The sequence below is a fragment of the Phoenix dactylifera genome, chromosome 5, assembly GCF_009389715.1.
Source record: "Phoenix dactylifera cultivar Barhee BC4 chromosome 5, palm_55x_up_171113_PBpolish2nd_filt_p, whole genome shotgun sequence".
NCBI lineage: Eukaryota > Viridiplantae > Streptophyta > Magnoliopsida > Arecales > Arecaceae > Phoenix > Phoenix dactylifera.
In genome coordinates this window covers 13,526,883-13,552,803 of record NC_052396.1, presented here as the reverse complement: position 1 = coordinate 13,552,803, position 25,921 = coordinate 13,526,883, and the positions used below count along the sequence as shown (strand labels likewise).

At 41.0% G+C, this 25,921-nt stretch overlaps 4 protein-coding genes across 5 annotated transcripts; 1 reads left to right on the top strand and 3 right to left on the bottom strand.

Moving 5' to 3' along the window:
• The first annotated feature begins 624 nt into the window (after window positions 1-624).
• LOC103703825 (pentatricopeptide repeat-containing protein At4g35130, chloroplastic) lies at window positions 625-3,706 on the top strand. Its single transcript, XM_008786833.3, has one exon. The coding sequence runs from the start codon at window positions 721-723 to the stop codon at window positions 3,082-3,084; it is 2,364 nt and encodes a 787-aa protein (XP_008785055.2). The 5' UTR covers window positions 625-720; the 3' UTR covers window positions 3,085-3,706.
• LOC103703824 lies at window positions 3,303-7,146 on the bottom strand. Of its 2 annotated transcripts, none has more exons than XM_039126844.1 (2): window positions 6,570-7,146; window positions 3,303-3,791 (listed from the first exon to the last, which is right to left on the bottom strand). In XM_039126844.1, exon 1 carries the CDS (start codon window positions 7,075-7,077, stop codon window positions 6,613-6,615), a length of 465 nt encoding a protein of 154 aa, XP_038982772.1. In that variant the 5' UTR covers window positions 7,078-7,146; the 3' UTR covers window positions 3,303-3,791; window positions 6,570-6,612. The 2 variants fall into 2 exon arrangements, with proteins under 2 accessions (XP_038982772.1, XP_008785053.1); XM_008786831.4 differs by lacking the exon at window positions 3,303-3,791 and adding an exon at window positions 4,828-5,083.
• A 4,587-nt stretch (window positions 7,147-11,733) lies between these two features.
• Window positions 11,734-13,230, bottom strand: LOC120110750 (putative pentatricopeptide repeat-containing protein At5g40405). The gene has a single exon (XM_039126306.1). It carries the CDS (start codon window positions 13,228-13,230, stop codon window positions 11,734-11,736), a length of 1,497 nt encoding a protein of 498 aa, XP_038982234.1.
• Window positions 13,231-18,203: 4,973 nt separating this feature from the next.
• LOC120110749 lies at window positions 18,204-18,602 on the bottom strand. The gene has a single exon (XM_039126305.1). The coding sequence runs from the start codon at window positions 18,600-18,602 to the stop codon at window positions 18,204-18,206; it is 399 nt and encodes a 132-aa protein (XP_038982233.1).
• Window positions 18,603-25,921: the final 7,319 nt, after the last annotated feature.

The window sequence follows — 25,921 nt, the reverse complement described above, 5'->3', positions numbered from 1 at the left end:
GGTGGAGACTATCATTTGGCATCCACCCTAGCTTTGTCACCTTTTCTTTTATGAAACTTTCTCATGGATCTAGTATCACGCGGTAAAAATTCTAACACTTCTAAATAGGGCTGAAATTGGATCGAATACTAATATATCCATATCCATATTTATTTTGTTTAACAAATACAAATTAAAATATAAATATTAGTTGGATGCAACAATTCAATATCCATATTTGCTTTAAACACATATGGACACAAATCGGATTCTAGAAGTATGGATATAAACATAGATGGATATAACTCGGATAATTAAACTTGGTGAAAGGTAAATCAAGTTAATCGTATGTTAATGTGGTATTTTATTTTTCTTAAAAATTAAAAAGTGCTATATAAATTAAATAAGGCTGCAAATAGAATCAGATATCCGCAAATGGATCGAATAGTTATCTATCCATATATATATATATATTGACGGATATGAATATAAATACGGATGTTAGTTGAATATTTTAATTTTTATTTATATCTGGATAGATTCAGATGCAAAACATAGATGTTATCCGGTCCACTTTTGCCCTACCTTTGAAGCATAATAATAATAATAATATGTAAGAGGAGACCTGCACTGCTTTTGTTTGGATAATACAAGGGAAAAGGAAGAAAAAACTAGGAACACACAAATGGCTTCTAACACCCCCCCACCCTCCCACTTTCCCAATCATTTTGCTGGGCATCAATGGCCACAGCTTTTCTCCACAGCTTCTGCAACATCTTCCCACAGCGATTACTTGACCCACAGCCTCATCTCCTCAAGCAACGGACTCTCAGCACATCAAATGATCTCAAAACAAAACCTCCACCCAAATCGAGCAAAGCCTCCGTCGCCCGTACCCTCCTCTCCTACATCGAGGCCGGGCGAACGGAGGGAGCTCTCTCCCTTTTCGAAAGCACGAAGAAGCCCGACACTTTTCTCTGGAACCTCATGATCAGAGTATACGCGAGCAGCGAATTCTACCAAGAGGCCATGGATTTTTATCATCGCATGCAGGCCGCTGGGATGCGCGCGGATAACTTCACCTTCCCATTTGTGATCAAATCGTGCACCGCCTCGTCGTGCTTCGACGAAGGATTAAAAGTCCATGGAAGGTTGTTCAAGGTTGGATTGGATTCGGATCTTTTCATATGCAATTCTCTGATAGGCATGTATTCGAAGTTCGGGCTCGTCGCTGACGCCGAGAGGGTGTTCGATGAAATGCCGATAAGAGACATCGTCTCTTGGAACTCGATGATCGGTGGCTATGTGTCGAATGGGGAAGGGTGGAAATCACTGATTTGTTTCAAGGAGATGCAGGCAGCTTCTGGGTTGCAACATGATCGGTATGGGATTATGAGTGCTCTTGCAGCCTGTTCTTCGGAGATGTCTACCAAGCAAGGGATGGAGATTCATTGCCATGTGATAAGGCACGGGCTCGAATCAGATATCAAGGTTCAAACTTCCCTTCTTGATATGTATTGCAAGTGTGGAGAGGTGTTCTATGCTGAGAGATTGTTTAAGGCGATGAATCAAAGAAATGTTGTGACTTGGAATGCTTTAATTGGTGGATATGCTCTGAACAATCAACCCCACAAGGCATTTGCTTGTATGGTAGAAATGCGAGCCGATAGCATCGATCCGGATGCGGTCACAATGGTGAATCTACTCCCTGCTTGTGCTCAGGCAAGAGGCATATCTCATGGGAAAGCAATTCATGGCTTGTCAATTAGAAAATGTTTCCTCCCCCATCTGGTTCTGGAGACTGCTTTGACCGATATGTATGCAAAATGTGGGGAACTAAGGTCAGCAGAATTGTTATTTGATCGGATGACCGAAAAGAGCTTGGTATCATGGAATGCCATGATTGCGGCTTACGGGCAGAATGGGAGGAACATGAAGGCTTTGGAGGTTTTCCTTGACCTTTGCAACAGGCATTTAGAACCGGATCTCTTCACCATCTCAAGCATCATGCCGGCATATGCCGAGCTAGCGTCACTGCGATATGGAAAGCAGATACACAGTTATGTTGTGAAGTCCAAGTATGGAAGCAACACCTTGGTGTTGAATGGCATCATATATATGTATGCAAGGTGTGGTGATTTGAAGACCTCAAGAGAGGTATTCGACAGAATGATGTGCAAGGACATCATTTCGTGGAACACGATTATAATTGGATATGGGTTTCATGGGCATGGGAAGATAGCATTAGATCTGTTTTCTGATATGAAAAGCAAAGGGATTCAACCAAATGAGAGTACCTTTGTATCGGTATTAACTGCTTGCAGCTTGTCAGGCTTGGTAGATGAAGGTTGGATGAACTTTAATTCTATGCAACAAGAATACAACATTTCTCCTCAGATCGAGCATTATGGATGCATGGTCGATCTCCTAGGCCGAACGGGAGATCTCAAAGAGGCAGTAGACTTCATAGGGAGAATGCCATTGGTCCCAGCAGCAAGGATTTGGGGATCTCTTTTAACTGCAAGCAGAAACAAAAACGACATAGAAATGGCAGAGCTCGCAGCGGAGAAAATCTTTGAATTGGAACATGACAATACCGGCTGTTATGTCTTGCTTTCTAGTATGTATGCTGATGCTGGGAGGTGGTCAGATGTCGAAAGGGTGAGATATCTCATGAAGGAAGAAGGGATACAAAAGACAACAGCTAGGAGCCTGCTTGAGCTTGATGGCAAGACATGCAGTTTTATTAATGGAGACATGTCACATGACCAAAGCAATATAATCCATGAAGTATCAGACATACTCTCAAAGGGAATAGGGGAAACTGCAAATGATTCCAATTTTGTGCTGAACCCAGTAGAAGTAGAAGCAAAGAAAACAGCGATGCCTAAAAGGCACAGTGTAAGGCTTGCAGTTGTTTTCGGCTTAATATCCACAACAGTGGGAAGTCCTATCCTTGTACGGAAGAATGTCAGGATATGCAATGACTGCCATCATGCTATTAAGTTGATATCTAGATATAGCAAAAGGAAGATTATTATAGGGGATACAAGGATCTATCATCACTTCACTGATGGGTTCTGTTGTTGTGGTGATTATTGGTGATTTTCTCCTTCATAGATTGGATCCTGATGTTGTTGATAAAACACTACCTCCCAAGTATACAGAGGTAATGCAATGATTAGCAGGCTCAAATGATGATGAAACTGAGATAAAAAGTCGTCATACTGTTTCAAGAAGCACAAAATCCACAAATGAACTTGAACTACTGAACAAATAAGCTTACAAGGTGAAACAGAGAAAAGGTTCATGTTAAACCAAGCTTTTTTTTTTTATGAGGCTGATTTGCTGGAGGTGTGGAGACATTGGAGCATTGTGAGCTCAATTCATTGGAAGCTCTAGGAACTTGAGAACATTAAAGCATGCCCAACCTGAATGTCTACGACTTTGTTGACAGAGAAACCTAAAGAACAGAACTAATTTGCTTCGGAGGCAGGAAGACCAGTTAAAGGAATTTGTTTCAGCTGTTTCTGGGTCAAATTTATGTACTCTGAATCTGCAATGCGATGTCAATTGTTCGAAGTACCAAGATGAACTTTTCAAGGGGCAGCTGCTTGAGAAAGTATATTCCGAATCTGTCATAAATATCTGTCCATGTATCTAGGATTAAATCTGTGAGAGCAGTGCAGCATGTCCAAAGTACAATAAAACAATAATTTCCTCAGCACACATCAGTCTTTCTTCTTTTCTTCTCCCTTATTGATCAGTGCATTGTAGGCGGTAAGTAATTACCGACTGAGGATATGAAAAACCTGAGCAACTTTGATACTTTCAGATAAATATGAATAATCAATTGATGCAATGTGATATCATCAAAAATATTTAAAAAACTATTGCTGGTGGATATATAAGAAAAAAATACAGATGTGAGATACTAGAAGGACCTATATGTGAAGGATGAAGGCCATTGGTATCACATGTGGAATGTTTTCAGACTCCGAGAGAGAATATCTAAAATATAACTTGGGATACATAGAAAGCATCTATTCGAGAAATTTGACATTAAGTGTAAGAACATTACCCACTAAAGCATTTGAATAACACCAGCCAAGCTACTTTTTTGGGTAAAGAGCCAAGCTGCTATTGTACGCCAAATCCCAGATATAAAGATCCCAGGAAAACCGAAAGGCATCTACCAGCCTAGTGCTTAACACTCAACCAGTACTCCTAAGTTCCCAGTTAGGTAACCTCCAAGATAAAAATATCCAATAAATAGGCATATTTCTTTTGAAATGAGAAATCCTTTTCAAGGCATTTACTAACACCTACAAAGAAAAAGAGCAGAGATTACATGTACTTGTTAGAGGAAAAATTCCTTAGCAAAATTACTACCTCTGGTTATGTTGATCAAGACGGACTATTTAGATTATTCCTAAATAAGGATGCTATATCACTTCAACAACATCTGAATCAACACAGCAACATAAAATTTTAGATGAAGGAGAACCAGGTTTACAATCACTTCAACATCTGAATCAACACAGCAGCATAGAATTTTAAATTTAGAAGAACCAGGTTCACCATCAACAAGTCTTGTCCCACCTTCGCTTCAGCCTTGTAAACACTTGGTTGCTAGTAATTCCCACTTTGGGCAAAATGAAGAAGGAAGCAAACTTCCCAAATTGAAGAGTGAGACAATATCACTTCACATCCTCAAATAGTATGAACCCTCCTAAGTCCTAACTAGTCTGTTGGAAAAACAAGCACGGCATGTGTATGCATGCGTGTTGAGCTTCTCTGAGATATTTGTTAAGCAACAAACAAAGCATTCAGTAACTTCAACAGATATGCACAATATTTTGGATATCTTTGCAAGCAACTGTTGGTTTCAGCATGGAAAAGTGGTGTGTAATGTTGCAGTTTAATGGGAAATACAGTAGACTGTTGAAAAGGGCAGCCCAAATGGACAAGGCTCCCTCGGTCTAGGGAGAGTCAGGTCTATGCAACCTTACACCCGCATGTTTCTGTGTTTGGAACCCATGACCTTTAGGCCCCAATAGAGCAACCTTATCATTACACCAAGGCTCATCCTCACAACAAAGTGCTGGAGAAAAAAAAAGGAGTTACAATATTGGAGATGTATCAACATTTTTTTAAAAAGAGAACACTGACCTCCATCAACTTGTTCATGTGGAGATAAGATTTTAAATGGAAAGGTGCAAAAATACTTGAAAGCATTAAAAACATTTTGCTTTATAAGAAAATAACATAAGTATTGTTCGAAAAAGATAAATCAACAAAAAATGGTATTTCTGTCTAAGAATGATGGTGGCACTGATAGTTAAAACCCTAGAAACTAGAATTATCTAAAATGACATTAAAGGTTTAAACAAACAGACAGTTTCAGACTTTGGTTTCTGCTCATGTTGCATCCAGGGATTTCAAGGAAGCTGCAAAAGTGGCCGTCGAGCTTGTGTATTGTAAACTCAAAGAGGCTTGCGATACAATGATGCCTAAACTAAGATGTGTCAATCGCTTTCAGCTCAAGCAGGCCATCGTTTTTTCAAACCCCTTTATGGATTAGTTCTGAGGCAACAATTGCACTATTATAGATTTCATTCTCCATTTGTGTAACTACAGTTTCACCAGTGGTTGTATCATAGGAGGTGACCTTTCCAAACTCTATGATTTTCAGAACAAACTTAAGATAAGCCATTAGCCAGCATATTAAAGAAAAAAATCATGAAACACAACAGCAATAAATGAAGCAAAATCAGCATCTCCTACCAAAACAGAAACTATGAAGCACCTACTCAGGGAATGCTAAGCCAACCACTATAACATGTTCTAATTATACAACCAAAATCACTTTTTCTCGGTTCAAGTATTTTTCATTCTATAATTGACAAGGTGATCTTGACATACTGTTTAGGTTTTGGCTTTCGGACCTGATGCCACACCTGAAGATTATGTCTTATTGAAGGGGATGCATGTAGAGTTGGCTACAGAAAGAAAAAGGAACTAGACTAACAGATAACACATGTAGAAATTACACCAAACAGGATGAAAAGGACTTGCTACCTGGAATGGGCTTCCAGGTGTGATTCCAGTGAGCCACAAAATGGAAAATGCAGCTCAGACCAGAGTCAGCAACAACATCAAGTAAAATGGTGAGGCCTTAAAAACAATTATCTTTATGGTCCTAAATAGCTTTTGAACATGGTGAGTTGGGTTCTGACACTCATTGAACGCAATTAACAAGCAATTCTTGATGTAAAAAAAAAAAAAAAAAAACCCCTCATATTCTTGAATCTCAAAGCTCCAATATTTTTTCTCATCCAAATGAAATCAAATAGAAATTTTGATCTGAAACTCCTCTTTATGTGCTCTTTGCTGAATACCCAAGCAGTTGATAAAACAACAAGTGGGTAATTTGATAACCATTTCATATTATTGATACCATTAACACCATGCACCAATAAAATTTCTAATTATTATACAAAAGATAGACAGACAACAGGATTTACCACCAAAAACAGGGAAGAGAAGAGGGATTGGAGAGAAAGGCGATCAGGGATCGGAAAGCTCACCAACCACAAAATAAAAAGACCATTTTTTCCCTCTCGCTCTCTCCTATCTCCCTCCTCTTCTCTGCTCCTCGTCCTCGGCCATCGCCTTCTTGCTGGCCTCGACGAGCTTATCGAGGGCCTTCTGGACAGCGTCGCGGCCGCCGATGAGGAGGCGGGTGACGACCTCGGGGTCGCGCTCGAAGCGGGCCTCCTCGAACTCGCGGCGGGCGTTCTCCCGGAGGACGTCCCGCCACGGGACACCGCGAGAGTCGGGCCACGTGAAGAAGCGCGTCGCCCGGAGGATGTCGCGGTAGAGCCCCAGCACCTCCCGCCGCGTGCTTGTCAGCCGTCTCCGGGCGTCGAGCTCGTCCTCTTCGCCGTCTCGGGGACTCTTATTCACAAGGTGCCGCTCCAGCAGCTCCTCCACCGTGTCCGGGCCCTCGTGCAGAGATCGCCGCGCGATCAGGGAGGAGGTGGAGAGGGGGAGTCGCCGGCGAAGTTTTGGCCGGAAGAGGGAAGAGGCAGCCATGGCTGTGTTCTTTTGGGATTTGTTGGAGACGGCGAGAATAAAAGAGGGCCGAGTTTATGGGGGGTTGGCTCCGGTATTTCGGGTCCGCTTGGGTTAGACTGAACCGGGCGCTCTGGCTGCAATCAAAAATTTTAAAAATTCACAAAAAATTCAGAAAGTGTTCGACTAACAAAAAAATAAGAATAAAATAATAATTTTTTAAAATATGATCTTTCTAAAATCTTTTTAAATTTATTACCTACGTAAAAAAATAATAAATAATAGAAATATCACCACTAGCAATCATAAATTCTAGTTCTTTAAATATGTTTTTCACCTCTATCCTTATTTTTTTAATCTCTAGCCTACACCTATTCTTTTATCCTTTATCTCTATTAGAGGATATTCTGATCGTACATGAGTATAGCTAATAAGATTAGAAAAAGAAAGTTGACGGAAAGAGAAAGGAACAGACTCATAATTCTTCCAAAAGATCCCTCCTGGATGATGTGCAATATAAAAGGCAACCCAGTCAGCAGCACTGCTCGTCTCCTGTAGACATGAGTGGCCCAGAAGGAGCCACATCCTTTCGAGAGCCTGTGTATGTTCTGAAGCAGCAGTTGCCTATCATCATAATTGTGCTAGCCTTGAATCACTCGATTACCATAGCTGAATCCCCTTCAAGATAAATGTTGGCCACACCCAGAACTAGCCTCTCATAGGTGATGCCCTCTCATGCAGCTTTCAACTCTACTCCAATAACAGTCACATCGAATATACGATGACCCCCGGCTGCAACAAGTCTGAAGTTATGGTTTTTAATCACAAAGCCCACTCCTTCGCTGCTTCTACCCTTATAAACACTACCGTCAAATTTTACCTTAAAAAAGCTAGGAGGCGGGGGTTCCCAAGGGACAAGCAATCTTGATCGTTACAAAAGCTGAATGAAAGTCCCAAATATCCCTAGCAGTCTCAAGTGAAACCACCGCAATAGTACTAGTGGTCTCAAGAGCATGAAGTAATGCTCTGTCCATCACTATCCTTAGATGCACCCTTCTATCCTTAAAGATCCGGACGTTTCTGTCAAGCCAGATATGATAGGCCATATAGGCACATCTGATACGCCACTCTGCAGTGCTCGATCTCCACAAGAACTCCTTTAGATGGCCTAAGAAGTCCTTTGTCGATGACATAAACTGCTGCGTACTAGGTGAAGCCATAGCACACCTCCAGATCTGGGCTACCCGTGGGCATTCAAAAAAAATATGACTGATAGACTCCTCCACGCCAGGGCATCCCTCACAAACTAAAGTAACTCTCACTCTCCTTCTAGCCAGTACGCTCTTGGACAGCAAACATCCCCATGCCACCTTCCAAAGGAATAAGACACACACGAGGGTGGAGAAGCATCCTCCAAATCCAACCTCCATCAATCTGTCAAGTCGTCCCCCCACTGACCAGATCATGTAGGTCTTGGGCGCTTACCTTCGACCTCCTAATCACTCTCTAGATCCTCCTATCCACGATTTTTTCTATAGGGATCGGTAGTGCCAGGACTCTCTCAGCCAGCTGCTCCCAAAGGCATGTCGAATAAGACCCGCATTCCATCTTCTCTCCCCTAGGATGATCAGATCACAGACTTTACATCCAACCAGACACACCAAGTCGATCATGGTAGGCCACCAACCAAGTGGATACTCTATCAGCCATCTGTCCTCCGGCACATCAATGGCATGTCCATCCTCTATCTCCCATCTAATCCAAGGGAGCACTATCGAGGCACATGCATAAATCTCCCTCCAGATGAAAGAACTGTGACGCCCAGTGCCAAAGTCGGGCACAGCGGCAGAGTCTCATACTTGGCCCTTATTAGAGTGCACCAAAGACTCTCAAGTTCTAGGAGGTATTTGGTCGCATATATGGCCGCAAGAATCTCTTGCCTCGCAATCAAGGAGTGAACACCCAGCCCACCGCTACTAGTCGGCTGACAAACCACATCCCAAACCAGCAAATGAATGTTGCTCCTTCCCTCTCGCAAGCCCCAAATAAAACTCTTGAACATTTGCTCTAGATTCCTCAGCTGTGCCAGAGGCATGATGGTGTTGGATAGCAGATAAACCGAAATCGAGTTGAGTACTAACCGAACAAGAGTGACTCTGCCCATCATAGATATAGCACTTGCTTACAAACCCTCAAGCATGTGCCTGATGCTCTGCTCAATGGTGGAGCACTCTCCTCTACGAAGGCGACGACCAGTGTTGGAAACCCTAAGATATCTCATGGTACCCCTTACTCATCCACTTCTAGAATCTTCTTGATGGTGGCCTTCAATTTTGGCTTGATCCTCGAGCTAAAGCAAATAGCTAACTTGGCCAGATTGACCTGTTACCAGAAAGCTGCAGAGTACTCCTCTAAGACCCTCTGAATCGCTTGCACTGGCTGCCTCGTCGCTGGGGCTAGAAGAATACAATCATCGGCAAACAACAGATGCATGATCTAAATAGAATCCCACATCGGTCCATAAGCCTCAACAACCTGAGTCTGATTAGCAAACCATAGCGCTCTGGACAATGCATCCGCACAGATGATGAAGAGAACAGGCGAGAGCGGGTAGCCCTGCCACACTCCAACGAAAGACTCGAAAAATTGTATGGGAGTACCATTCACTAGAATGGCAAAGGAAAGGGCCCGAATGCATCCCAAAATCCATATGATCTATATTTGATGAAAATCAAAACTCTCCAATGAGTGAGTCAAAAAGCTGAAAGCTCATTCTATCACAGGCTCTTTCCATGTTAAGCTTGACATCCATCAGACTCTTCTAGTCCAGAGCTCTCTAGAGGTCGAACATAAACTTGTCGACATAAGAATATTGTCAGTGATGCTGCATCCATCAACAAACACCCTCTACTCAGGACTGATGAGCTTGAGCAAGATGCCCATCAACCTATTCACTAGGATTTTCTCAATATCTTTATACAAGGTAGTGCATAGGTTGCTCGGTCGGTAGTGGCTCGGCTCCGTGGCGCCCTGCCTCTTCGGAATTAGGGTAATAAAAATCTGCTTCCAGTCTCGAGGCATCATTGCAGTTATGAAAAATTGATGGATAGTCGCAGTCACATCATACCTAAGAATATGCCAATACCTTCAAAAGAAGATTGAAGAAAAACCAACTAGCCTCGAGGCTCCTCGACCAAAGACCAGAAAGCCTCTTGAATTTCCATGGCTGAGATCGGACTAACCAGCGCTGCATTCTCCTCCTGCAAGACCCTTATCGATGGTACAGGCTCATTAGGCAGCCCCCTGCTGCCCAACTAATCCATCCATCTAGATTTGAAAATCTGCTCCAGTACCCTCTTGATAGTATCAGAGTCATCTGTCATCTGCCCACTACTATCCCTGATGCTACTGATTCTGTTCCTCTGTCTCTGGATAATTGTCGACTAGTGGAAGAATCTAGTATTTCGGTCCTCCTCCAAAATCCATCGTATCCTCGATTTCTGTCTCCATAGGATTTCTTGATGCCGAAGGAGCGAGTGATGCATGAATAACTGCGCCCTGAGCTCCCCATGTTCTCCTTTCGTCAGCCCCCCTTTGCTCCTCTCGAGACTAGAGGTTGGCTATAGAGACTTTTGCCTCCTCCACCCTTCCAAATATGTTCCCCACCTCTTTCCAATTCTACCTGCGTAGCTGGCGCTTGGTCATCTCCACTTTGTGGGTCACCCTGTATATTGCATCCTCCCACACTGACATCCGCCATGCCTCCCGCATAACATCCCATGACTAAGGATATGAGAGCCAAATCTTCTTAAATCGAAATAAACTACGGTAAGAGATAAAGGTCGAGATACTAACTAGGATAGGTTGAGGTACTAACCAGGATAGGATAGTGATCCAATGCTATCTGAGGCAAGTGGCTCATCCGATAGTTTGAGCATCTCTGAATCCAACCGACTATGGCAAACACTCCGTCAATCCTCTCCCATACTCTCGCTTGGCCCAACCTCTTGTACCAAGTAAATCTCGGCCTCATGACCAAAGGTCAACTAAGCCATTGGCCATAATGAAATTCTGGAATTTTCTGTCTTCAATTTTATTGGTGAAGGCCTTTCCCCCTCACTTTTTCTGAGGGCCATCAATACAATTGAAATCTCCCGCAATCTCTATTTTCTTTGCTCTTTCATAATAATATGGATTTGTGATGAAAGTGACTTTTTATTCCATTTAAATTTTAGTACTCTTGTAACCATCAAGTTAATCTAGTTCTGGAAAAGTCATCAAGTTAATCTTCTTGGCAACAATGAAAACTAGACTTTGCTATCAATCCATTGATTTCAAGGAAAAGCTAAACACTCACACTTATTGCCCTTTCGCAACATAAGTGAAAATATGAAATATCAAGCACTAGTCAAAGTATGGGCACCAAACTTTTGTTTATTAGAGTAAAATGAAGCCTTGAAGCTTGGATGTAGAGGCCCCATGGGATAAAATAGGCATAAATTCCTAAAGCAATAATCAAATATAGTCTCCTAAGCTACACTTCATTACTTCACAAACACCTCTAATATTCCCAAACTCTTGGAGAACCTCAACATGATTAGAGTCCATCCCCTTCTTTTAGGAAAGGAGAGCTACCAGCCCGTTTGAGCTGCATGATTGTATGCTCATCTTCTTTTGTTACCGTTCAGACATTATTTCTCTAGTAATTTCATACAGCATCCTATGTATCTCCATTCCCAATGGGTGCTTTGTATCTCCCACCAAAAACTTATGCACTTCTCCATTCACCACAACCAAGCTAATGGCACTCTCCTTCCTCACCCCTCTCTCCACCATTCTGTCCCTAACCCTTCCAACCTCATCCCACTTCCCTCCCCTAGCATATAGATTAGACACGCCTACAAAGAATCCACCCTCCTCTCCCTCTACCATCCCTAACTCCAAACCTAACCCCAACAATCGCTTCTCCAATCGCTCCCCGAACCCTAACTCCCCATTAATTGCACAAGCATGTAACAACGAGCCCCAAACCACCTGATTCGGCTTGAAGGGCATCGACTCCAACACCCGCAGCGCCGCCTCCAACCGCCCAGCACGCCCAAACAAGTCCACCATGGTCCCATAGTGTTCCATCCTCGGCTTGATCCCATATAATTCCTTCATCTCCTTGAACAACCTAATCCCCACTTCCACCAGCCCAGAGTGGCTGCATGCATGCAGCACGTTAGTGAATGCCAGGCCATCCGGTGCCACCCCCTCCTCCCCCACCATCCTCTCAAACAACGCCACCGCTTCCTCCCCACGGCCGTGCATGGCCAGCCCGCCAATCATGGCCGTCCACGTGGACGCATCCCTCACGTCATGCATGGCATCAAACAACTTCCATGCGGCCTCCAGGCTCCCACACTTGGCGTACATGTGGACCAGGCCAGTCCCTACCTCGGCGGGCCGGCCCCCGAGCCGGCGCGTGGCGAGCGCTTGTGCGGCCCGCCCGTGGGCGAGCGCGCCCACGCCCGCGCAGCAAGCGATGGCCCCCGCAAAAGTGTCCGAATTGGGCTGGGCCTCACCATGGGTCAGCATGTCGACGAACAACGACAGGCCACGCTCGTGCGACGCGGCCTTCGCGTGGCACGAGATGATGGCGTTCCAGGTGACCGTGGTTCTCTGGGGCGTTTCGTCGAACACCCTCCGGGCGGCGTCGAGGAGGCCGAGGGTGGCGTAGGAGCGGAGGAGGGAGGTGGAGACGTGGGGGTGGGGAGCGAGGCCGTGGCGGAGGACGATCGCGTGGGCGGGGGAAGGGTCGACGTGGAGGCGGGCGGAGGCGCGGAGGAGGAAGGGGAAGGAGAAACTGTCGGGATAGAGGCCGGCGCGGAGCATGTCGGAGAAGAGGCGGAGGGCGAGGGCGGGAGAGGGGCCGGCGGAGTGGGCTCGGATGAGGGCGGCGAAGGCGAAGGCGGAGGGGCGGGGGGAGGCGGCACGGAAGGCGAGATGGGCGAGGGGGGTGTCGGAGGGGGCGGCGGCGGCGACGGCGCGGGCGGAGACGAAGGGGTCGCGGAGGAGGCCGGTGGCGACGGCGCGGGCGAGGATTTGCTTGAGGCGCCGCGGGCCGGGGCGGGAGTCGAGGGCGGAGAGGAGTTGGGCCCGGGCGTCGTGGAAAGAGAGGGGGATGGACATGGACGAAGAAGCATTGGTAGCGCTGATTCAACTTGTTTGGAAGCTTTTTAGCATGGAAATGATATTCTCCAAAAAAAAAAAGAAGTTATGATTATCTTGGACATGAAATTAGATAGCAGCAAGATTTGTTGTTCATCCATGAGTTTAATCAAAATACATGAGTTTAGATAGCCAAGTTGGTAAAGTCACTGGATGGATTTAGGGTAATAATGGCCTACGTTTGACCCCACAAATCCAATTTTGACTAGATTTCTTTGAGTTGAGTAATAATAATAAATTTAAACCATAATTTTATTTTCATCACTTTTATAAAAAGCTTTATCCCAGGTCCCATATACTAACTGCCCTGCAGCTTACATAATGAAAATATCACAATAAGTTATGACTAGAACCTTTTTTTTTTGTTTAGAAGGTATCAAATCAGGTGGGAGACATTTGACTACAAGGTTGATTGGGAATCTCAGTCCTTAAACTTCGGTGTTGAGGTAATCTCTTCCCTTCCCTCCATAGTATTTAAATAATTTTAGACTTGTCTTCTCTTCTATTCCTCAAAAATACTTTGAAGAAGAATTAATTAGTCTCTACTCCACCATTTTTTATTTTACTTTGCAATAATCTAGAAATCTTGTGGCAGGCAAAATTTTGGCACTGAATAGAGGTGGAACAGCAATCATAGCATTATAAGTATTTCATGGTAACAATTAAGCAAGAATTTCCATATAATAATTCAATTTCTCTATGAGAAGTGCATAAAGAGTAGCTTGGTGAAGAAAACCACATTAATAATTCTTTTTACAGAGAGAGGATATAGTTATGAATGGCAACCATTAGGTCCCTCTCTCCACCAGGTCACATACATGAGAACCTAACCTAGAAGCTAGAACTTGGGATTTAAGCTACATGGATATGGATCAAAAATACTCCATGTTAGAGCCAACTTGCAAATTAAAGGAGGACTGGGGTGATCTATCAAATCTCCTCAGGGATGCTGTGGAGTGCAGGCCTCCAGTCCCCCGGCCGGCAGCCCTTCGTGGTCTCGGCCGCCTTCATGCGCCGCTTTCTAAGGACATGCAGCAGCTGCTCCAAGCTCGGCGGCGCCGCCTTGCGATGATCGGCTGCACTGCTATTTTTTTGGCTCATTGATGCAACCATTTTTCTCAGCTCTTGCTTGCTAACTACAATCTTCACACGCACTGCTACTCCCTTCTCCTCCTCCTGGGAGATGATTCTCCCACCATGAAGCTTTTCGATGGTCTTGAGGCAGGTCCACTTATCTATCTTGGCTATTTTGGGCTCCATCTCCATCTTCACCTCTCCTTTTTCTTTGAAGGTAATGGCATGGCCTCTTTGTCTCTGGGGACTTCAGCTTATATAGAGATGTCATGAGTCAGCTCATAGATCTATGATGAAGGCAGCTAGATTAATGGTGAGAAATGCATCTAAATAAAAACTAAAGGCTTACTATAACATGGCTTCCTATTCTACTACGTCAAGTAATGTTATTTTATGTTAAATAATGTAAAGACGGCTTCATCCCACATGATATGTAGAATACGTCGACGAGGCTTGCATGCTCATGCCCCACTGATTTATATATTGGAGCTTAGATGTGTCAGTTTTGTACAAATATATATACTAGACACTAATTAATGAGGGTGTATGGTTGTCTGATTTTTTTTTCTTTCATAACTAACTGATCATACCCTATCAAAAACAAACTATTGGTTATAAAATTATCTTTCAGAGAGTTTCTGAAAATAAAAATATATTCTTGAGGAAATTTTTCTTCTAAAAAGGTATTGCTAGAATTCAATTAAATATTTTTTTTCCTTTTTGTAAATTCATTCATTATGATCCTTTCTAGTAAAACCTGATAACTAAACAGCCAAATCAATGTTAGACCCAAGATCTAATCCAAATCATAGACATGATCTTAAGCATTTCCAATAAGATGGAGGTACAAGTGGACAAAGTTTGAAGCATTTATTATTATTATTATTTTGGTGATGAAAATAGGTGGCTCACATTTGTGAAAGTGGTCCTCTTGATTCAGGATAGTATCCATGCTTGTAATCATCTTGCTTAATGGTACCATAGGTCCATAACATGAGGGATTGTGGCCATTTATCCTTTTTCTTTTTCTTTTTGTCAGGGCCAAAGCATAAAGTAATACTGAAAGCATTGCTCCAAAGCAAATTGATGCTTTGAATCCACCGGCTACTTCACATGGGGGAAGCGATCATTGCGGCGAAGCAACCACCGAAATGACGCGTTTGCATCATGGGGGGCCTTCCTCGTACGTTCATGTATCTATGATTGGTGGAAGAACCTGTATGTTATTGTAGAACGTTTGCGTGCTGCAACACGTTTTTTTTTTCCCCTCCACTGAAATATTTTTTTAAAAAAATATTTTTTGAGAATATAATATATAAAAAAATAATTTTAGCATATTTAATTAATTATAGAAAAGTAACATATTCAGTCTTATTTTTAGTTGAGCATCTATTTTTTTTAATAAAATTATATGAAATACCTATTATATTCTTGATAAAGAAAAAAATTTTATCGTTGAGTTTTAATGGCTTAAGAATATTTTTGAAAAAAAAAACTTCAATTTACAACTAGTAAAAAATAGCTTTTTCATGTCTCTTATGGTTTTTTTTTCCATGAAATATGAAAAACTTATTTTCATGAAAATGTTATTTTTCCATCTTTCTTATTTGAAAATTCCAACCATATAAGAGGTATTTCTTTGTTTTTTTACTGGCCACATTTTTTCTCCTCATTTTTCCGTAAACCAAATGAGTCCTTAAGAGCATGGATTCGGGATCCTATGCAGTGCGACTTCTGTATCATTGACGTGCCACAAAATTGTAATATTATAGATAGCTGCTACATCATCTATTTGAAAAGTAGATGGTGCTTCGTCATATTTTAGAAAAGAATAAAAGCTGTTCATCTTCAAGATAAATGACACAGCAGCCATCTGCAATGACATATAACTCTACGGTGCAAAAGTTGCACTGCGGAGGATTGGAACTCTGGGCATGAAACTGAATTTTCTCCATAGGCCACCAAAAATAAAAGATTGAACAATATATAGCAAACTAGTCTTGCATTTGGTGTTCTGTACCTTGGAATCGGTGACAATGGACTGATTTGGTGACACAATACTTCACCAGTGGGTCCCGAGAAGATGCACATCTTTTCCATGCATTCAGTGATGGTGAGTTGCTACTCAATAAATCCAGTGATGATAGACTTCCACCACATGTCCACCGACGTGTCCGACAATAGGTCCATGTTTTTGGATTGGCGCAAAGTTCCTTCCTCCTCTTCCCTTCTCAAATCAGGGCTTAAAAGAGGGTTAACTCCCCCAACCCTTTTTTTTTATTTCTCAGATTTTTTAATAAACTAAAAATGAAAGGTTAAAACCAGCTCCACCCATCCAGGTCGAGCAGTTCAACCATTTGACTCACTGTGTTGAATGATTTTTCGAAAGCATACATCTTTTAGGTCAAGATTTTCTGTCAGAAAAACTTTGCACATTTTGTGACAGCAAAATACCGTCACAAAATCTTTAAGTCTTACCTTACGTTCAGTTGGAGTCATGAGAGGAAATTAACATGAATGGAGTTGGAAGGATGGATGATTGGTTCAAAAAATCTGATAAAGGATGGATGAAAAGTAGAGGATTGCCCGTCCATCATAATCCACCAATTTGTATCCTCCTAACTTTGGGAGGAAGGATAGATTATAAAAGGCATAAATTTTTACATTAAAAAGATTACCTCTCATTAATATTTTAACCAAACTCCAACACTTCTTTATAAAAGGCATAATACACCTCTTCTCTATCGTTCCCCTTCTCCTCGACGCCTCATCACCGCCCCAGCTCTCTACTGCTGGATCTAGGTGGTTATAAGTGACAATATTTATTATGTCAACTTGAAAGTATTGGCGATGGAGGTACATGTGATGATCTCATAATGATCAAAATCACGTCACCAAATTTTTTAATGACAACATAATTGATTTTATGAAGTCGCCCTCCAATGATTGATGTCTTCCTTGCTACTCCATATATATATATATATATATATATATATATATATATATATATATATATATATATATATATATATATATATATATATATATATATATATATATATACTAACCATGAATTTGTTACAATGGACCGCACGGTCACCAATCTGGTGACAGAATGCTACACCATGGTCCAGTAAAGATGCACCTCTCTACCACATATTGGACAATGGAGGACTACTCCATCATAGATCCAATGATAATTAGGTCTTTGTTCATCAAGTACCTGACACAAAAAAACTCCTCCCTCCTCCCTTCTCAAATCAAGCTTTAGAAAAGGTTTCCTCTCCATTCTTTTACCATAATTTCCATTTCAATGTTTGCATAGCCGGCATTTCTTCTACGTTTTCTATGAGAACCCGTGTGGGCATGTATTTAACCCCATATCGGTTATTTGTTAGGTAAATCTTGAGTACTTATACAAAACCAAAAAAATCCAAATAAACTTTTTTGAGTAACATCTGAATTGTTACACTTTCTATAGCATCAAGGGCTTACTTTACGTTAAGCATCCTTAAAAAAAATGCCAGTTTTTACGAGTTTTCCTGCAGTGAAACCAGTTTCTTTCATTCTAATCCTTGGACATCTGTTCATTCTAAATAGCCAAAAGGCTCTGCCATGATGAGTGCTGCATTACATCTCCAATTTTTTCTTCATCAAGAGATTAAATAAAAGAAGTGTAAAAAGAAACAAACTAGAACATCTAATGTCAGAAAGGCCTTCAAACAGATCCCTCATCCCATTAGACCCCAACGAACGAGATTGTAACAAAGATTACAAAGCTATACAGATGTTCTTGATTCAACCCAAGTTGTAGCCAACCTCAAGAATAGGAGATCTAAAACTGTCAACATATTTATGTCTTAATTCTCCTCAGGGATGCTCTGAAGTTTAGGCCTCCACCCACTCCTACAACCCCTCTCGGCCTCAGCTCTCTTCATGTGCCGTCTCCTAAGTACATGCATCAACTGCTCCACGTCCGGCGCCGGTGCTGCCAAGGGACGATGGCCGGCATTGCTCCGTCCTCGGCCCCTCGACGCAACCATCTGCCTCAGCTGTTGCTTGGTCACCACAATCTTCACTCTCACCACGCCATTCTCGTCGTCGCGAGCGACGACCTTCCCTCCATGCACCTGCTCGATGGCTTCGGCGGCCCTGAGGCTCCTCAGAATCTTAAGGTTGGGACACCTTGTCAAGATTCGGCCATCTCTCTTCATAGGCGAGTTCTCTTTGGCCAACTTCTGCTCCATCTCCTTCTCCATCTCTTCTTTCAATTTTTAATCAAGCCTGCAACGAACCAACACCTTCTCCCATGGGACTTCGGCTTATATATAACTATATAAGAAACGAGCCAGCTCATAGCTAACTGTTGAAGAAAAGCTGAGACTTGAAAACTTTGTATGAAATGTATCTGTCAATAAAGAAAAAGTGTTCAGAGTTAGGTTGCTATGAATTGGTTTAAGACTGCGTTAGGTGATGCAGATGGTCCCAACCTCACATGCTTCTCTTGAGATTGCTTTGAAGTCTTACGTGTTCCGTGTCGAGTTGCTATTACTTAGGGTGTCCTAATTAAAACCATACTGAAAATGACAAGATCAAAAGCCTCATCATTAAACCCATCCGATGGGTGCATCTTAGTTGGGTTTAAGTTGTGAGTAGAGGCATGGTTTAGTGCTAATGGCGGGAGACGGGCAAAATAGCAACAGCAGATCCTTGGCAATCCATGTTGTAGGAGCTTAATTAATTCCTGTAACTTGGAGACCATCATGGTAGATTTTGAGAAATGAGAGGCCAATTGAATCTGGATCTTCTCTTTCATATGTCATAATTTCACCTGGTCGATTGAGTAGCAAATTTTGTAGAACCCATGGATACATGTCGAAGATTTGATAGGTTAAAAAACAAAAAAATATCAATGAAGCATGTTTCAAGTTGGTGAATTAGATGAGGTTGCATATTCTATGGGAATCCACCCGATAATCTTTGGCCAACTAGTGCAGTTGATAAAGTTATTGGAGGTTGGTACCAATAACCTAGGTTCGAGTCATTGATTTTAGAAAAAAAAAAATTATCACACCATAGGTCTAATTATAGGAATTCAAAGCTGCATAGCTAATGAAAATCTAGCATGTACAAGTAATGCTGTAGATATATACTTCATTAGTATTGTTTCGATGAGCGGGTGCATTAGTTATTCACTTTACCAGTGATTTTTCAATGAACAATAAAAATATGTATAAGATGCATTTCTTTATCATTGGTCACCAATGGCCAAGCACCATCGAGGCTTAGAAGCTTGTTCATATAAATTTTCAATCCTCCAAGTAGACTTGTGGCTCAAGTGAATTCATGCACAAAAGTAATTAAATAATATATAAAAATAAAAAGCCGGAGTGTAAAATCAATAAATATTAAGTAACTCACAAAGAAATTGTCAAAAAAGATAACATTTTATATATTATATATTAATAATTATATAAACAAGAATATCAATAATACAAAAATAAAATACTTTTTTCATATGGATAATTCTAAAAACTTAATATAGTTGGATCGCTTGAGTTTTAAGTTTGATCATTCACTCAGAATTAAGTGATTCTATGAGAGATCAAACAAGAATTCCTTCCAAGAGGGATTATCCTTTAGTTGGACACCGAATGTTTTGGTTGTTGTCCGTGTGCAAAACCAAATCCTTCTGGCCTGACCTAGCCATGGAACGTAGGAGCTCCCTCCTTTGTATCCAAATTAAGTCATGCAATGCTGATACTCTGGAGCATGCAATGCTTTGTACACAAATCAGAGATCACAAATTGTTAAGCAATTTGTGAAATTTGGAGGGGGCAAGACCAAGTGGTGATGTAATGGTTATGTTTGTGATATCTCCTGAGACTCAGTTTGGTTCGCGGAAAGAATTTTTTTAAGAAAATATTTTATCCGAGAAGCTGATATTTGAGAGTATCTAATGTCTACAAAAGTGGTTTTGCATGTTTGGTTGACCATAAAAAAGTGGTACATTTCAAAATAACTTATATTTGGTTAAGCATCTATCTTCTTGGAAAAGTTATATAAAATACCTACTGCGCCCTTAATAAAAGAAAAAACTTTATCTCATTCTATCTAAAAGTTAAAAATATTTTTTAAAAAAAATTATTCAAATTTTCAGCCAGCGAGAACTGAGCTTTTTTTTTTTATCCCATATGATTTTTTTTTTCAATGACACGTGGATATCTTATCCCTACGAGAAAGATACTTTTCCATCTCTATCATTTAAAAATTCTATCCAAATATAAGATATTTCTTTAATTTTTTTGTTGACCATATTTTTCTCATTCTCTTCTTGCAAACCAAACAAGTTCTCGATAGTTCTATTGATCATGAAGGGAAGCAATATTCAAAACTAGTTTAGTTAAGACAAACTAAGCATAATTAAAATGGGAGGAGGGTGGTGTGGTGGCCAATGATTCATTCATTTAGGGGAAACCATAAACTATCTTTTATACTCACCGACTCCTCACATGGGAGAGACGACTCTCACGCCGACGCACCAACTTGTAAGATAACGCGTCCGCTGCTCGGCTCGAGTTGGTGCCGTCTTCTTTAACACTTGCATTATAAAATCTAAAACAATTAGGGTGGGTCAATTCCTGTCATGACAGGATGAAAGTTTGTATTTAAAAATAATGGCTGTTATGACGTAATGGTTTTGAAGGCCTTCTGTTCTTGAGTTAATATTGAAGGACTATAAGCATCCAGGGAAGAATGAAATAGTTCAAACATAACTTAATTTGCAGGATTCTCTTCAACAAGATTCTCACTTTGCATAATTCTCCTACAACTCGTTTGGTTCATCAAAAAAATTTCTTATCGCTGAAATAATTGTTTTTAGAAAGCTGATATACCCTTATGTATAATACTTGAAGAGGTGATTTTTGTATTTTAGTTAACCATCGAAAAATAGCACGTTCTAGAATAACTTATTTTAGTTAAGCATCTATTTTTCAAAAAAAAATTGTGTAAAACACTAGTTATGCTCTCAATGAAGGAAAAGATCTTATTTTATTCCCACCGAACTTTTCTATATCCCAGATAGATTTTTCTTTTCCATATAATATGAGAATCTTATTTCCATGAAAATGCCATTTTTTCATCTCTCTCCTTTAAAAACTCCAACCGAATATGTGATATTTCTCCATCTTTCTGTTTACCATACTTTTTGTCCTTTTTTTTTCCATAAATCAAATGAGTCATCAGACACATACATCCAAAGAAGAATAAAAAAGTTCAAACATATATAACTTCCTATCCTACTACTTGCATCATACCATTACCTCGCATTATTGTTTGTCACAAAATAATAATATTCATTTATTCTAGATAGTCTCAGATATATGCAATCCTATTCACCTACAAAAATATTGTTTCCATATTTCGAATACATGATCTAGCTAGGTTATAATAAAGCAACTTTACTCGCCCACATATAAAAGCAAATTACATTTTAGAAGAATAATGACATAAATATTGACAAAAGAAGGGTTTATTATTTAAGGAAACCTTAGTATACAATGGAATATAATGTCACTCAATCTTGTTAGGTATGATGTAACATTCAAGGGATGGAAGAAGGCAAGGGTGCAAGGTGCCTGCTCCCTTGTCCATTTTGATTATAATGGGGGCAAGCACGTTGCCACTGACCTCCTTTCCAAATGCCAGGAACGGTGGGCCCCGGGCAATTTGGTATTGAGAACGGCATGGGTCCCACTTGTTGTACAACCTTGACCCACTCCCTGACCACCAGAACAAGCTAAGCTGTGAGTGAGTCCTGTGGACCGGATCCAAGGTTCTGTTGAAGCCACATGTTATGTACTATTCCGATGTACGTAGCGTGCTTAGTATATTGAATAAAGAAAAAAATGGCAAATCCTAGAGTTGAAAGAAATCATCCGAAGAAACACCATATCTCGTGACATGGCCTTCCATTTTTTCCAATGACAAACAACTTGTGTGTTCCATGCGAGTTCAAGATGCATGTCCAAAAGATAGCTCCTAAATACCTTGATTATTTAATGGCTATAGGAATGCTGGTTGTATTGCATGGATATAAAATCTATTGCACAAGGGTATGGCTGTTTTTGATGATTGCCAAACATCATGCATCTACAATGATTGAGGTGGCAAGGTTGGTAGATTCTAAATTGAGGATGCAATTTCAAAATAAAGGTTTTCGTTATACCAATTGTTTTACATAAGAGTTTTGCTATGGTACTCTTTTATATTACTTTATAAAAAGATACGAGATATCTTGACCATCCATTTCATGAGAGTATTTAGGAAATTTTGCCACCTCGGCCGTCACTGATGCCCACTTCGCCTGCCCACTACCTTGGCATCTCTTGCCTCTTCTTCTTCTTCTCCTCCTTGGCCTCTTTATAGTTCGATATAATTATCGGACCTGCCACCTTTTTTAGTATGAAAATGACCGTGAAGTTTGAGGTATTTACCGTACCAACCATGTACATAACAAGCTACAACTAGTCTCCAGTAGATAAATCCAAGCCGTCCGCATTGAATTGGATGGCTAGAAATAGAGCCACGGTAAAAGGATAAAAATGCTCTTTGGAGTACCGTAGCAAAAGCCTTTACACAAGTATAAAAGTGAACATGGCACTTTCATGCAATAGCAACTAGAGTGCCTACTGTTTTGCTTTTACAATAGCAGCAATCACACAGAGGCACTTTGGAGTACCGTAGCAAAAGCCTTGGCACAGGTATAAAAGTGAACATGGCACTTTCATGCAATAGCAACTGGAGTGCCTACTGTTTTGCTTTTACAATAGCAGCAATCACACAGAGGCATTATTAATTCTATTATATGATGACTATAAATTTCTAGCCATTGTGTATTCATAATATATACTGGTATCTTCTTGCAATCTAAGCTGCCATCTACATTTTCATGGCAAAGTTTGTTTTAAATTTAATATTCCACAAAGTTTTAAATTTTCATGGCAAGGCATTTTCATAGTATCAGCATTTGTGCATTTACGGAAGTAAATAATTATCAAGAAGAGGCGGTTCTTTCTTTTAATTTAACGTCATCCTTCTTCTTTCTTCTTTCTTCTTTCTCTTTGTTTAAAACGATTTCTTTCTAAAGTGGCTTCTTTGCTGGAAGAGCAAACCCGTACAGCTGCCTTCATTTTCAGGTCTTAAATAAGCCGCCGGCGTCCGGCTGCGTCTTTACCTCTATCAATTTTTGGGCCAATTACCCCTTCGTACTACCAAAAAAAGAGATTCTGCCGAATCCGAGTTTGCTTGCCATTATATGCAATGACTATTAGATTGCAATTTGCCATGCATTTGTGATGGTGGTGAGAAGTCATTGAAATCTAAGCCATACTCACATCAGTTGCTCTATGATGGTAATTTTCTTCAAAACGATAATAATTATCACAAAGTTGCATGGCTCTTTCATGTGATTGTCCTCAAATGCAAACTATTTTGCCTCGAAAAGTATGGCTTTCGCCACCAAGGTGGTAGCCCAGTTGGAACGGGGCGTTTGCTTCCAACCAAGTGGTTCCAGGTTCGAAACGCACGGGCGTCGATTAAATTCGGGGACCGAATGCCCCACGCCTGGACACGGGGTCTGAAAGCGCTACTGGTCGGCTGGTAGCCTGGGTGGTGCCAGGTGTGACGTACTCACACGGAGGGTCGGGTCGGATAACTGAGCCGGCCCACGGGTGGGGAGGGTATGAGTAAAATAGGTCGGGGTGCCCAACACACGACTCGGTCTACCCGCATCGAACATTCTCCTGGCGGGGTGGGGGCCCAGTGGTCGGGGCTGCTACGCGGGGGTGGGCTTGTCCCTTCCTCCCCCCTTCCCCTTTCTCTCAGCAAAAAAAAAAAAAAAAAAAAAAAAGTATGGCTTTCGCATGCTATAGCTACAGGATTCTCAACTAAAGTGCATCAATTATAGTGCTGGAAACAAGGTGGAGGTAGCAAGTTGCTACAAGTATATATGTGTTTCCCACTTATGATTCGATCATGTAATTTCTATTTAGATGGATTGTTTCCATATACAAACGTAGACATGACTCTTGCATATAATAATTATTGAAATGTGAATAATAATGCATCCAAAATAATAACTTAACAACTTTGAGATAGTGGCAATGTAATAGTTATGAGATTACTAGTTTGTGCTCAATAATAACAGTGATATAGGCTAACACAGACAAAACTATATGTCTATAATTCTATCATGTAAATTTTCTTTTACGAATCACGATTGCAAAAGGTACATACAGATTTATATCCTTTCTCTCCTACAATATAGAAAATTCATTTATAATTATAGTGTATTATATTAATAAATTTATTTGACTTAAACATATTCTCAATTCCAGATTTGCAAAACTAGCTGATTCAAAATGTACCAAATTGGATTGATCGGTGACCAACATAGTTCAGCTATTTATTTCGGTTCAACTCTCTAGCTTGAATAAATTTAACGAGCGCCCTTGCTAGCTCGAAAAATCGAGCAAGCACCTCCTGGCTCGGAACTCTTTCAAAAGTGCCCCCGTGCCCCTCAATCTTAAATACTGTGCTCTTTGCCCCTAACGTGTAAGTCTTTCTCTCTCCTTCTCCCTTCCCCTCCCTCCATCTCTCTCTCTCGAGATTGGATTAGGGTTACGATTTCTTCCCCTCTCTCCTTCCCTCCTTCCTTTTCTCCCTTTCCCCCCTCTCTCCTTCCTCTCAAGCTTTTCCTATCGGTTCATTCTAGAACAGTACGGTATGGACCGATATCGTACTAAACCGATTGCTAGTCGGTATCCCCTTTGGTACTGGTTCGGTGAACCTTGTCTCAATCATTCATATTTTCTTCGCTAAATGTACATCATTAAAAAAAAAGAGGATCGCTTTATTTTGAAAAGAGGACACTTATATTGTCGATTAATTATTTATTAAAAGTAGCCTTAGGTGGACCGTTCTATCCTGATATTCGATCATAATGTGCTCTATTTGCAGTATTATATGAATTTCTAAGATTAATTTTATAATGTGCCTTTTTTATTAGGATCTACAAGCTTATATATTCTTTTCAATTTTATTAAATGAACCTTTAAGGACTTTCCAAGAGTATAAAATGTAGAAATGGGGTGTGTGTGTGTGTGTGGGTATTGATCCTATTACAAAAGGCCATCCAGTGAGCTAGATAGATATGCACAATGCAGCATGGCAATTGGGGTCACGATAGTGGAGACTAATGAGACAACGTGGATGGTAGATAACCTTACATCAGTGTGAGAAAATCTCGAAAATTGTATCCAAACCTCCGAATAGCGACAAAGTGAAAATATTCCAAGCAAGGGGAAACGGTAAGTTCCACATTAATTACACAACCTAAAGCCTTGAATCGCCTTCTACGATTTAGTATGAGGTTTGACTTGAGAAAAGCTGAATAGCTCCAAAAAGAAGACAAAAGAGGGGGGAAAATATCCATGCAAACTCGAACACCAACCACAAATTCAAGGAGCGGAAAACTCATGACCTTGAACTCCAAACCCAATTATTATCTTCAACC

Excerpts from the sequence above, each read along its gene's own strand:
- LOC103703825 (XM_008786833.3), top strand. The coding sequence starts at position 721 with ATGGCCACAGCTTTTCTCCACAGCTTCTGCAACATCTTCCCACAGCGA.
- LOC103703824 (XM_039126844.1), bottom strand. The coding sequence starts at position 7,077 with ATGGCTGCCTCTTCCCTCTTCCGGCCAAAACTTCGCCGGCGACTCCCC.
- LOC120110750 (XM_039126306.1), bottom strand. The coding sequence starts at position 13,230 with ATGTCCATCCCCCTCTCTTTCCACGACGCCCGGGCCCAACTCCTCTCC.
- LOC120110749 (XM_039126305.1), bottom strand. The coding sequence starts at position 18,602 with ATGGAGAAGGAGATGGAGCAGAAGTTGGCCAAAGAGAACTCGCCTATG.